A 13,743-nucleotide genomic window follows, 5' to 3' on the forward strand; every position below is an offset into this window, starting at 1 on the left:
TGACCCTGACGCTGCTTGTGAAGCCCTCACAGGAATTGTGCGTGATGCCATGTCTCCGTTTATTCCCTCCAAGACCATTAAAGTAATGGCCACTGACCCGGTCTGGTGGACACCTGCCTGCCAACAAGCGGTGCACCTAAAGCAACAAGCCTGGAGAGTTTGGAGGCAAGACCCCGATAGCTTGCAACAGAAAGAAACCTTCCTGGCATCCGTTACACATTGTGTGCATGTTCTGCAACATTCCCAACAGCAATGCAAAGAGCGAGCTTCTAGAAAGCTGTCATCTGACTCCTTGCAAGACAAGCAATGGTGGACAGCTATTAAGCGAGCTGCTGGTGTTAGCCGCCAAAGCGATATACCTGTCCTGGTCGACATATCTGGACACGAGCACACCACTGCTAGGGAGAAAGCCGAGTGCTTTGCCCAATACTTTGCCATGAAGTGCAGCCTCGGCTCCAACGATTTCTCTGCCTCTGATCAGCTCCCTGCTATGCAACTTGATGCCACGGCACCTCAGATCACAGCCATCCACTTTCGTCCAGCCAATGTCCGTCGTCAACTAGCGGCGCTAAATCCGCACAAGGCCACTGGCCCCGATGGCATATCAGCTAGAGTCCTCAAGGAATGCCACAGGGAGCTGGCAGAGCCTGCTGCTCGCTTGTTCTCTTGCTGCTTCAGAGCAGGGGTCCAGCCAGCTTCCTGGAAACTAGCCCATGTGTCCCCCATACACAAGAAGTCCTCCAAGTCAATTGTTTCGAATTATCGACCTGTGTCTCTCCTCAGCATCCTGTCGAAAGTAATGGAGAGTATAGTCAACTCCCAGCTTGTCAACTTCTTGGAACGCCACCGTCTGCTGAATACTCGTCAATACGGTTTTCGTCGTGGCACCGGAGCTGCAGATCTCCTGACTGTCCTACAGTATGAGTGGGCCAATGCCATGGCAGAAGGTGGAGCTATGCAAGCAGTTGCCGTGGACATAGCGGGGGCTTTTGACAAAGTGTCTCATGCTGGCGTACTTTACAAGGCCCGCCAGCTGGGGATAGGGGGTTCACTGCTCGCATGGCTTACCCACTACCTGCAATGTCGCACCATTAAAGCTGTTGTTCATGGCCAGAGCTCATCGGTGCACCCTGTCCAGTCCGGCGTCCCGCAAGGTAGTATCCTTGGACCTACATTGTTCCTCGTGTACGTAAACGACATTTCAAGCTGCTTGTCGCATGGCACAAACCTGAACACTTTTGCTGATGATACAACTTTGTACTCCATCCTTGACCAAGCCTCGAATGCCTCACTACAACGCAGCCTAGATGAGCTTCATGCCTGGGGCAAGAGATGGAAGATTGCGTTTGAGCCATCAAAATCGCAAACTATCACTCTGTCGCACCAGCGGAAGGATACAGTGCCTCCCCAGCTGTCATTTGGCGGAACTCCTCTCCCACCAGATGAATCTGTGAAGGTGCTCGGAGTGACGTTTGATTCTAAACTGAGCTACAGACTCCACCTTCGGCAAGTGGCATCACGTGCTAAGCAGCGGCTGGGCCTCCTGCGGAAGGCAGCACCCCTCCTCAGCCACGCGGGCAGGGTGACTGTTTACAAAGGATTCGTCCGGCCAATGCTGGAATATGCCCCCCTTGCGTGGATGGGATCAGCCCCCTCACACCTGGCCATGCTGGATGCTGTCCAGCTCCGCGCCCTAAATGTCATTGGCCCTGGTACGATTCTTCCCAGCCTCCTTGTTGGGCGAAAGGTCTCTGCTCTCTGCCTACTGTACAAACTGATGTGTGGCCATGGTCTGCCTCAAGTTGCAGCCATGTGTCCCCCGCCGGCTATACTGCCACGTCATCGCCGCACTCGAGCAGCCCAAGCACAGCACCATCCCCACCAGCTTGAGCTGAATCTCTCGCCACGAGCTCCTGATTACCTTCTGCGCTCTTTCCCATACTGCATCGTGCCAGTGTGGAATAGACTGCCACAGGCAATTCTAGACAAGCAGCCAGCCCGGAAACACCTGCAGAGATTCAAGATTGCTGCATACCGTAACCTGCAACAGAGTGACTGGTGCTCTGCTAATGACTGGTGCTAGCCATGCACATCTATCACACTGGCCTGCCATCAGTGGACGCAAATCATTATGTTAACCCTCTTCTCAAAGTAGCATTATAGTCATAGCGACGATATGCCGCTGAACTCTTTCTCTCTCTATACTTATATCTCTCCACCTCTTTCACTCTCTTTCCCTCACTTACCCATCTCTCTCTTTCTCTCTCTCTCTCTCTTCTTTCTTGTACTCTCTCTCTCCCTCTCTCTCTCTCCCTCTTTTTGTCTCTCTCTCTCTCTCTCTCTCTCTCTCTCTGTCTCTCTCTCTCTGTCTCTCTCTCTCTGTCTCTCTTTCTCTGTCTCTCTTTCTCTGTCTCTCTTTCTCTGTCTCTCTTTCTCTGTCTCTCTTTCTCTGTCTCTCTTTCTCTGTCTCTCTTTCTCTGTCTCTCTTTCTCTGTCTCTCTTTCTCTGTCTCTCTCTCTGTCTCTCTCTCTGTCTCTCTCTCTCTCTCTCTCTCTCTCTCTCCCTCTCTCTCTCTTTCCCTCTCTCTCTCTCTCTCTCTCTCTCTCTCTCTCTCTCTCTCCCTCTCTCTCCCTCTCTCTCTCTCTCTCTCTCTCTCTCTCTCTCTCTCTCTCTCTCTCTCACTCTCTCACTCTCTCTCTCTCTCTCTCTCTCTCTCTCTCTCCCTCTCCCTCTCCTTCTCCCTCTCCCTCTCCCTCTCCCTCTCCCTCTCCCTCTCCCTCTCCCTCTCCCTCTCCCTCTCCCTCTCCCTCTCCCTCTCCCTCTCTCTCTCCTCTCTCTCTCTCTCTCTCTCTCTCTCTCTCTCTCTCTCTCTCTCTCTCTCTCTCTCTCTCTCTCTCTCTCTCTCTCTCTCCGCTCTCTCTCTCTCTCGCTCTCTCTCGCTCTCTCTCGCTCTCTCTCTCTCTCTCTCTGTGTCTCTCTCTCTCTCTCCGCCATTCCTCTCGCCCCCCCTCCCATGGTGCTTGCTGTGTACGCCGATCCCGAGACCCTTGGTCGGAGGAGTCCACCGCATCTCACCAGCGCAGCTCATGTAGCGCCTACACACCCATTGTTGTCTTTTTAGTTTCGTCTTCGTTTTGTCTCCCCCTTCTTCCGTAGGTATGTGCAATGTGATAAAAAAAAACACACACACACACACACAACTTGTTCGTGACCGCCCAACACGTTTCTCCGCCGCAGGTCAGAGCTCTTCTCTCCTGGACCTTGTTCTCTGTAACCAACCATTCCTCATCCACAACCTCACCACACTTCCCCCTGTCTCTGATCACTGTCCTGTGGTGTTTGATCTCGCAATACAGACTCGTTCCCAGCAACTAGTGCACTCTGAATTGCTCGTGAACAACTATGCAACTATGCAGCCACAGACTGGCCCGCACTTAATAACCACCTTTGGAGCCTCCCTCTTCTCACTGCTGTACAAGCAGCCAGTAGCACAGATGAAGCATGGGTCTCCTGGCGAACACTAGTTGACACAGCCATATCATCTTTTGTTCCGAAGGTTAGAAAACGAACAATTCGTTATGGAAAGCCTTGGTTCACCTCTGTGCACCATCGCCTCCGTCAACGTCGAGATCGACTATTTGCTTCAGCAAAACGCGTCAATACCCCTGCGTGCTGGGCTGCATATCGCATTTCAAGGAACTGCCTCGTCGCTGGCATCCGTACAGCTCAACGTCACTTCTACGACCAGATGTCGGAAGGCCTTCATGCAGATCGAGGATCTTATGACTGGTGGAAGAGAGTCAAGAAAATGTGCCACATCAATTGTCCTCACACCGCTATACCTGAAATCCAAGGAGTCGATACCTTAGCGGTTACCGAACCTGAGAAAGCGAACATCTTCTGTAAACAGTTCGCCAAGAATAGTCAAGCTACACCGTCGTCGGGTGCAGATTATCGTGATCTCGCCACGCCTTCTTCTTCGGAAACATTTGCTATCCGCCCTCTGTCTATCGTAGAAGTATGCAAGGCACTGTCGACCCTAAGTGTGCGAAAGTCTACAGCTGGCAGTCTTCCTAACAGGATCCTACGAGAGACAGCAGAAGTGCTCGCCCAGTCCCTCACTGCTCTCTTTAACCGCTGCACCACTTACCGATCCCAACCCCTTGAGTGGAAAGTTGCAATCGTTACCCCAATTTACAAGGGTAAGGGAAGTCGCAATGACCCTGCTAACTACCGGCCGATATCTCTGCTAAATGGTGTGGCAGAATGCTATGAAGCGTTAATCAGCCGCCAGGTGTACGCGTTTGTAGCGAAACACAAACACCGTCGCCGAAACAGTTCGGGTTTCGCCACCACCGAAGCACGGTTGACCAACTTGTGTATGTCACATCAACTGTCAGCTCTGCATTTGATAACCGGGCCCAGTGCGATGCCGTCTTTCTCGATTTCTCGAAAGCATTTGATCGTACCAGCCATCGCCTCCTAGCCTCATGTCTGTCCGGTTGGTGTGCACTTGACTCATTCGCGTGGCTGATGGACTTCCTGGAAGGCCGATTGATGTCTGTGCGGGTCGGCACTGCATTATCAACCCATATGTCGCTCACCGCTGGTGTGCCACAAGGCTCCCACCTAGGCCCTCTATTATCCAACCTTTCTATCAACTCCCTTCCCAGCATTCCCCAATCCAGCGATCTGACTCTGTTTGCGGATGATTCCAACATGGTCTGCGGTTCTCCGCCTACTGTCGTACCCGCCGCGCACACTGCCTCCCTGCGACTGGGCCTTGATAGATGTGTGAACTGGTCCCATAAAGCTGAAGCAGTTTTCAATGCTAACAAATGTGTCCATGTTCCCTTTTGCAGACCTAAATCAAACCCACCTGATCCCAGGACCGTCACCATGGCCAGTACGTTACTGACCCAGCCCTCTTCCCACCGCTATCTGGGCATCATCCTCACTCCTTCACTCAATCTGACTCCCCCCATATTCAACACATTACAAGCAAATTTCGTGGTCGGGTTTTTCTTTTAAACCACATGTCCAACTTCCTTCCTTTTCATGCTGTGAATCTTTTGTATAAATGTTATGTTCGTCCCCTCCTTGAATATGCTGTTCCCGTTTAGATGTTTTCCGTTTCAGCCACCATGTCCACAGCCCTTTATAAACTGCAGGCTACTGCTGCTGAAGCATACTTAAATAGTAAACTCAGGCGTCGGCCTGACTGGACGACTTCTAAAGAAGACCTCAAGGTTCTGTCCTCCTGGGAATCTTTAGCATGGCGACGGCAGGTTCTTGGCCTTGTCTATTTCCACCGTGTATTCTCCCAAAACACCATGTATTCTCCCAATTGTTGTTTCACTTCCAGCTTCCCTTTTCCCAAAGCAGCCGTCACCCTTCATCCATAATTCTTCCTAAAGCTGGCACCTACTTTCGTAAATCAACCCTTTTTCTTTGAGTGTTGCCTGAAATAAATTTCCTGAAGATATTCGTTCACTTTCTACAACAGCGAAATTGTATTGCTGTTCGTCGGTATCATTCGCAATCTATGTTTTCTTTGAAAGGTATTCCTGACTTTTGTGTCTAGCTTAACCACATGTATGATAGTTTCAATAGTTTGTGTATATGTCAGTTATAGTAGTCCGCAATGCTGCTTTTCTAATTCTCATTATGATCAGCATGCTATGTACTACCCTAAGTACTGAATTTACTTCTTCTGTACTCTATTCTAATGTATCTTCTACCTCTTCTCCCTCACGAACATACTTTCTCATTTTCCATAATTGCTTAGGAGACTCCCTTCGATAGGCATCTATTTGCCTCTGGAGGATCCGTGAAATAAAAATCAATGAATCAATCAATCAGGCAGTAACTACATGTCATTGTGCATAACGTCGGACATTGGCACCAGTGTGTAAAGTGCATTTCGTTGTATCAAGACTCTTGGTTGTATCACTATCGGCCACTATGCAGAGAAGAACGTTGACCTTGTTATAGGCAGACTGGATTTGTAGCAGCATCTACATTTTAGATGGCCCTTGTGGTAATCGTACTGGATACAATGTCATGATAATCACCGCAGGTCGCATCTGGCATGCAGATTTCTTCACACCTTATCTACATCACACATGCATTGCTGAGCTCTTCTTCTTTCACATCGTTGAATATTCTGCACAAGATTTTTCCTCTCACTTTCATGTCTTTTACTTTTCGTGTTGTTACGGTATCTCTCCTTGCACATGCAGCACCTGCAATTAGTAATTTTCACTCGGATGGTGATACTTTGTGTTGGTTTCGAGCTTACAAAGAGTGAATGAGAACTGATGCACTTCGAAGTCTCCGTTGTGTCGTGGTGTTGAGTTGAATAGTGATTGGAGTTCGTAGTCTGTGTGGGATCTGGTTTTGGACGTAGAGGCGGAGGTAGGTTCTCTCAGTTCAGGTGAGTGCTTCACTTTTACTGCACCGACGGTGCACTCTGCATTGGCATGCTTCCACCCTCTCACGGTTCTGTTTAGTGAATTTTGTCTCTGGGTTTCTGATTGAAAGGACTCCAGTGGCAAGTCTTTGCATCGAATCGAGAGGGGGTGGGTGCATGCCAATGCAAATAGGAGATCCCCCAGATAGGCGTAAAGCCTTTGGGTAATCCTGAAATAAAAGATTATATTAGGCCACACTGAAGAAGGTCTGTGGTTCGACTCACCCGACCGACCGTACATTTTTCAGCCCGACCGTAACTTTTTTTCGGCGGGCTGTCGTGTGACTGACGTACGTGGACTGAACACGTCCACGTCTACGTGTTGTGCAGCGTGAGTCTGCGGACGCAGGCGGCTCCTTTTGGACTTGACTTGTAGTTGTACTGCAGTGCAGTGCAGTGAGTGGTACGACTGCTGCCTTGTGCTGGTAGTAGAGTCTACTCGATACGACCACCGGCAGACTGGCGAGACTTATTTTGAAGTGACCGTCCGGTTGAGAGTGATTGCCTCGTTCCAGATTAAGGACGGCCTTCTGTTTTGGGATGAAGGACAGACGAGATTGCACTTTCCTCGTGTATTGGGAACGATAGTTCACCTGTACCGGTAAGTTGCTGGCATGTGTGCAAGCACAGGAAGCGTCGATGGAAAAAGCCCATGTATTCGTGCACGCCGACACCAAACTAGCAATACATGTACCGGTACATTGTACAATTTGTACTTCGATTGAGTTCGAAGTAGTTCCCGAACTTACTTTCAACTCGCATCGTTCTTCATTTGCTTGATGATTTGGACAGTCAGAGTCACCGCTTGAAGTTATTCTCTTCTCGTTCCAGAGCTACACAATGTTTCAAAGTATTAGCCAGTGATCCCTTTATACAACATGTATGGCATAACACTGCGTAATAATGCCGATGTACTGGGTGTCTAAAGGCAGTACATTTAGAAAAGCGATCCTGTCAGCTTTTCTATTATTGTGTTCACATGGCAAGAAAAACGACACCGCTATGCTACGTAACTTTCTACGTAAGGTGCTCGGTATTTCACTTAGGCTACGTAAATCTCTACGTAAGGTGCTCGGTATTAGATCTACCAACGGGTGGAAGCCGCGTGCTGTGCACTGCACGGCAGACATTGTGTTGCAGTGCAGTCCGTGTTCGGATGTGCATGCGCAAGGAACTTCCTTCTTTGGAACTGCTTCTTGTATGAGCTGTTTCGGATATTTCGACTCCTGGCCTGGCTTATTTCGTTTCGGCGCTGCTGAGACCTCCTTTCGCGGAATATTACTGACAGGTGAGTTGACCAGTTCCCTTTGATTCATTTGCTTGTGTTCACTCTTTCATTTACGAAAAGTGTGCTGATTTTGGGCGGAATGCAATAAATAATGGAAAAGCTGACAGGATCTCTTTTCTAAATAATTTAGCTTTTCCGCTGCCGAGGCCTCCTTTTACGGAATGCTCGATGACAGGTGATCTCTGAGTTGACCGGTTTCCTTCGATTCATTTGCTTATGCTCACCCTTTCATTTACGGAAACGTGTGCTGATTTTATTCGGATTTAGATCCATTTTTATCTCTTTGCCCTTGTCTACAGTGTACGAAGAACGCGAGTTCACGGTAATATAAGGCTTACCGGTATGTTAAAATGTGTTGTCGAAATACTCATATTCATTGTACATTGGAACGTTACAAGTAAGGCACTGGTCAGTGGCATACTATCGTTGGCAGTTCCCAATCTGGAGGGAAAGGTTCAAGGACCCATTGACCGAGTTTGCAAAATAAATTCGCATATCAGGGAAAATCTCCATTGTGGAGAGGTTCAGTAAACTTGTTTGCTTCATACGAAACAAGCCAATGGGTGCAGTCTCGTCTCGTGAAGATCTCGTACTTGTATGATTGGATTTGTTTACTTGAGTCTGGGCTGTTTGATTTATTATTTGTGAGTACCGCCGAGATTGCACTGCCCCAAATAAAGTTTCGTGCCGCCAAAGCAAGAATTACGATCTGCAATCTGTTTGTAGTACCTGCAAGAATGTGCTGTACATGTATCGTACTTTCTCTGTTGCTGTTTCAGTTGCCGTCATGTTGTTAAAGAAACGTTCAGTAGAGAGGTTCTGCAAAACGAAAATTCGAACGAAGTTTCTCGACAGTCCTTGCGAAAGTGTGTACGAATTTTTGCACGAACTTTGCGTTCTGCACATTTTCGTAGTTTGCGCGGGCCAAGTGCACGTACGCCATGACCCGATCTCACGAAATGTCCTACGAGTACGACAGTTCATTTCGCGTTCCCTGCAAGTTTCGCGTCCCAAGTTGCGAAGTTTTGCACTTCATGGCAATGAACGAACCTTTTTACGCATTTTCGTTTTGCAGAACCTCTCTAGTGACTCATTTGTTTCATACGAGACGAGTCAATGAGTTGGTGTGGCTTAGAATCTTTCGCTGTACTTCCTCCGCGTCATCGAAATTGTCGCAGTTTGACTTTTGATATAAAACGTGTTATTTACTCACCAGCACTCGTACCAGAGGCAAGGAATCAGATATAGGCGATAGTCATCAGTATAGGGTGACGCCAAAGTTCTATTTTCTGTTATTGGAAGCTGGAATTTTTGTACTAGACGCAATTTCTTCGCTGCTGTCGGTGCGATGGTAATTTCGACTCGCTGAGATCAGTCAGGCGTTGCAGCCCGCACATTTCTCGTGCTTATGGCCATTCACTCAAGCCGCATCATTGTTTTACCTTAGCTGGGGTGAGAATGACTTCGTGGAACAAGTGGCAGCGCTTGGAGAAACATCGAGGGGTCAGCAAACTAAATGCCTGCAACAGCGATAAAATTTGTCGCTCTGGCTGAGACACTCAGTACATGATTGTACCTGCAAGAGCCGTGTAGACTCTACAAGTAGTGCTAGTGATGCACGCGCAGGTGCCGTACCATGGTATCAGTGATGCTGAAAAAGACGGCGCGCTGGACGTGATAGTACACTTACCTGCATGAGCTGTGACCACACAGCTAAAATTAATGGGCATGCCACGGCTAAAAAAAAGTTCATTTCAAGATCGAGGTGATTCCGCCGACGGTAATCAAGCAACCTCGCAACGATCGTGTGTTCTTACTAGGCTTCGTTAGTGGTGAAGTAGAAATCATCCAGAGCTAGCAGACGTCAAGCATAGCAGCTCTTGTCCTGTGGAGAAAGTGAAAGCGTTTGATATGAGGCGCGACCAACTTTCAACCTTCCTTGAAATATTTCGGAACGATATTTTTGCGTCCATTGACATCAGCGACGACGACGACTTCATCTCTGCATGAAAACTCTCAGTCCAACTGTCCTGGAACGTTACTCTAGTCTTCAGACTATCATACTGTGTAATAAGTTTTGAATGGCTTAGCTTATGGAGTTGTCAGTAACAAGTGACAAGTCACTAGTCAAACTGCGACAATTTCGATGACGCGGAGGAAGTAGAAGAAATCTATTCGTATGTCTATTGGAGAAATAATTGTATTCACTGGTTATAAAATAGGTTAAGACAAACTCACAGAATAAATACCATTGGTCCCTTGGTGTTCGTCCTAAAGAGGTTCGACTGGATATCATTCATACTCACCAAAAGATGTGTAAGATTTTATTATTATGGAGTGCCTTGTTTATCTCTCAGTACCTCCAACCAAAGCCTATCCCCTTTTATCCTCAGGATCAGTGTAGTTGTTGGAACGAGGTTTTGGACTCAGCAATGTATTTGTTTACATTTTAATACATGTTTATTGTTCCTCCTTTGTGTTGTTTTAGAAAATCGTGGACTACCAGTTTGAAGTCATTGAACTACTTCCAAAAGTTGTATCGACATCAACAGGATTACGATTTCAGTGCAATATGATGCAGGATGACCTTATCACGATAACCCATGATTATAAACCATTATAAACACAGAATCAACAAAAACATCTGCGACAAGTACCTTGTTACATTTCTCAAATAAATCTGATCGAGGGTGGGGAAATCTGAAATATCTGAAAGGCAAGACAATTTTATGACAGTCATGAAACACCCTAGTAAAATAAATAAAATAATAATAATAATAATAATAATGAAATTCTGCTACAGCAACATGCACAGAATGACCTCCTTATAAAAAAAGTATCACCACTGTCCACCACTACACTCACATGTATCCCCGCAGAAGAACATGCTAGTGCCATTTTCTGCAAGAAAAGGCTTGCACATCAATGCGTATGATACGGTGTAATTGACATGATGTGAAGGCCATCATTTACATAATTATTGATATAGGGCATTCCATTGGTGACAGAAAAAACAAAAGAAATTATAGCAATAAAAACTGCTTTATGGCAGTTTTCTAAAAAAAGTTATTGTGTTCTCGTCCATGGACCCCGTCTAAAAAGTAAGAAATTAACGAAATGTGATAGCCGAAAATTAAAATTTCACACAAAACCTCACAATAATCACATACAGAATGAAAAGCTACATGCAGAAGACCTGTAAAAGGCCCTAGGCCTGTGGGACTGCCGTATTCAAAATTTAATAATAATAATAATAAGACCTTTTCCCCTCGTGATCCTCTTTCCTATGCATGCATGACATGCATGTTGCCAATTGTTGTGCGGTACAAGTTTATTGTTGAAAGCAGCATTTCAAGTGTTGTGATTATTGTGAGGTTTTGTGTGAAATTTTAATTTTCGGCTATCACATTTCGTTAATTTCTTACTTTTTAGACGGGGTCCATGGACGAGAACACAATAACTTTTTTTAGAAAACTGCCATAAAGCAGTTTTTATTGCTATAATATACAGTGTATTTACATGATTGTACTAAAAATATATATTAAAAAAAATAAAATCCGCCCGCCCGTAAAAAAATGTCCATGTTAGTCGAACCACACACCTTCTTTAGTTTGGCCTTATAATTATTATATTATGCAGGGTGCACCGTAGGTACGGTAGAAGTGAACCCAGTTAATAATGAATATCAATCCCGCGCGGGATTGTATTGGCTATTATTTCCCGGCCAGCAAGGCTCCTGATTGGCTGAAACCAGGGAGTAGTACAATACCCAAGGGTATTGTACTACTCCCTGGCTGAAACAGGCCTATAGTACCGTACCATGGGATAAATATAATTAATATATCCGGCGTGGAGCCCGCCCCACCCAACAGGACGGACGTGACCAGACATGTTGTATGCATATTCTATTTTATTTTATACTTTGGATGAAGTTTTCCATTAGTCATATTGGTGTTGTTGCAAACGTTTTTTTTGACGTCACTTCTGTCATTTCATTGTATCGTATTACTCTTCAATCAATCCTGAATGGCAGTAACGAAAGTGGCACCCCCGCCACCTACACGGACATGCTTTTCATAATAATAATAATAATAATAATATATCCGGCGGGGTATAATAGTCGAGGAAGGAAAGGCTCTGATTGCAACCCGCCATAAACAACCATGCATAGTGAGAACTATAATTATGCCATGCATGAATGTCCCTTCTCTTGTCTGGAAATTCCAGCCAACGTCCATTAAAACCGTGGTGCTATTGATTTCTGATATCAATAAATTCACCAGCAAAACAAGCCTGTAAAGAGTTGCCGCTGCCCATGGAGTACACACCGAATAGAACAAAATTGAATTTCCACGATTGTATCCGTGGCGATCTGTTCAGAAGGAGTGCCATGAATTATTCAAGTAACCAAATAACAAAATGCAGTTGTGTGCTAATGCTTCAAAGAGTATGCTCGATTACATAACAAATAAGCAGAGCAATGTGGTCAGCTGTGGGATGTAGATGTAATCATTCATCCTGGCCACTGCAAATTCAAACTGTACGGCGAGCTACTTGACTTGAATCAAACCCTTGAGCGTTGCCCGTTCTCTCGCTGTAGACACACGAACAGCGTAGTGAGATAGTAAACCCAACACACGAGAATGACCATTTTAAGAACAATGTGAAATAGTAGAAGTTTTTATTATTTACTAGGAGAGTCCCAACAGGCAACTGCCTTTTTACTGGGAACCCTAGGTGAAGTTTAACCATGTTAATGCAGACCATGAAGGTTCAAAAGATGCTGAGGAGCAGCTGCGAACCCATTACCACTACAAGTGCGTCAACATTATTATTGACGTTATCATTGACGTGATCATTGACATTTTCATTGACGCTAGGTTTCAGAAGTATTCACACCACCAATAACCGCGTGAAATGCAATTTCAAATGCTGTGCCAAGATATGTACTTCGAAGTATGTACATACTTTGCATGAGCAATCCCTATCAATGTTTCCTTTCTCAATGATCTCTTACTGATTCGTACTTATATAACTAACGAGATGAGACAAGCAGGCAATGCAGATCAGATGGGCATTGAGTGTTTTTTTCTCAAATGAAAGCTTCACCTGTTCTAGTAAAAGGAGAACCCTCTTTCGGGGCGATTTTAGTGAAAATCGCAGTAATTCACGTGGGGTCCACCATAAGTATAGTTATTGCACGAAGTAAATAAATGACTTCTTGAACAAGCAAACGATTGAGCTAAAGCTGAGGTCTTTTACGATATCTATATCTCCTGTATTGACCGAGCATGAGAGATTGAGGGCAACATTAGATTTATCATGACATAGCACACTTGAACTTTGTTTCGCTTTGTTTATAGAAAGTAAGGAATTTAACTTGGTTACTGAGCCAGTATATAAAATAAAAGACATCACATGGAAACGAGTTATGAAGCATCTTTCAACGACTGTAAAAAGGTAAAAAGCAGTCAGAAAGTGAATAACATGGCACAAAGCTGACAGGCTACTGAGACATTCGAAGACCTGAGACCTAGCTCCAACACATCTCCAGTGCGCAAACCAGCAGCCTTCCAGCTTGGACGGCTCAAGGTTATGGTACCGTAGTACCAATCAGGGTAGGTGAACGCAGCGTAAATGTGCACAAGCTAAGTCCCATGGCAACAAAGAATGCCGACCGTTGCAGGGCGATGAAGAGACCAGTTAAAATCTGGACAATGCGGTCCAACTACAATTCGAAGCAGCAAGGAAACACACCACCCAGCTTGGGTGGGCCAGCAATATCAGAGATAAAGAAAGGGGAAGCTTTGCGAAACCGAATTGTACAAAACCGGACGCCAGTATCTAACAGTACTCCAGAGTCTTCATGTATGACATGGTTGTGGACAAGTTAACTACGATAACAAGTAGTTTCACACGACATATGTTTCGCCGTAGTGTTCATGTCGTGAAGTAGGATATGCTAGTGGAATAGTACATAGTA

The 13,743-nt window shown here is 45.9% G+C and overlaps 1 protein-coding gene and 1 long non-coding RNA gene across 2 annotated transcripts in view; one reads left to right on the plus strand and one right to left on the minus strand.

The window, feature by feature from the left end:
• Nucleotides 1-7,425: 7,425 nt before the first annotated feature.
• LOC135818933 (uncharacterized) lies at nt 7,426-10,576 on the plus strand. Its single transcript, XR_010553827.1, has 3 exons — nt 7,426-7,760; nt 8,060-8,082; nt 10,249-10,576. It is a non-coding gene; the product is annotated as an uncharacterized LOC135818933 (long non-coding RNA).
• A 1,526-nt stretch (nt 10,577-12,102) lies between these two features.
• The window catches only part of LOC135818934 (neurogenic locus notch homolog protein 2-like), a 32,968-nt gene continuing 31,327 nt past the window's right edge, over nt 12,103-13,743 (minus strand). The window contains exon 18 of the mRNA XM_065332114.1: nt 12,103-12,354. Within this exon, the coding sequence (XP_065188186.1) occupies nt 12,325-12,354 (30 nt within the window). The 3' untranslated portion in view covers nt 12,103-12,324. The remainder of the gene's footprint in view (nt 12,355-13,743) is intronic.

Source organism: Sycon ciliatum, chromosome 6, assembly GCF_964019385.1.
Source record: "Sycon ciliatum chromosome 6, ocSycCili1.1, whole genome shotgun sequence".
In the NCBI taxonomy this organism is placed as follows: domain Eukaryota; kingdom Metazoa; phylum Porifera; class Calcarea; order Leucosolenida; family Sycettidae; genus Sycon; species Sycon ciliatum.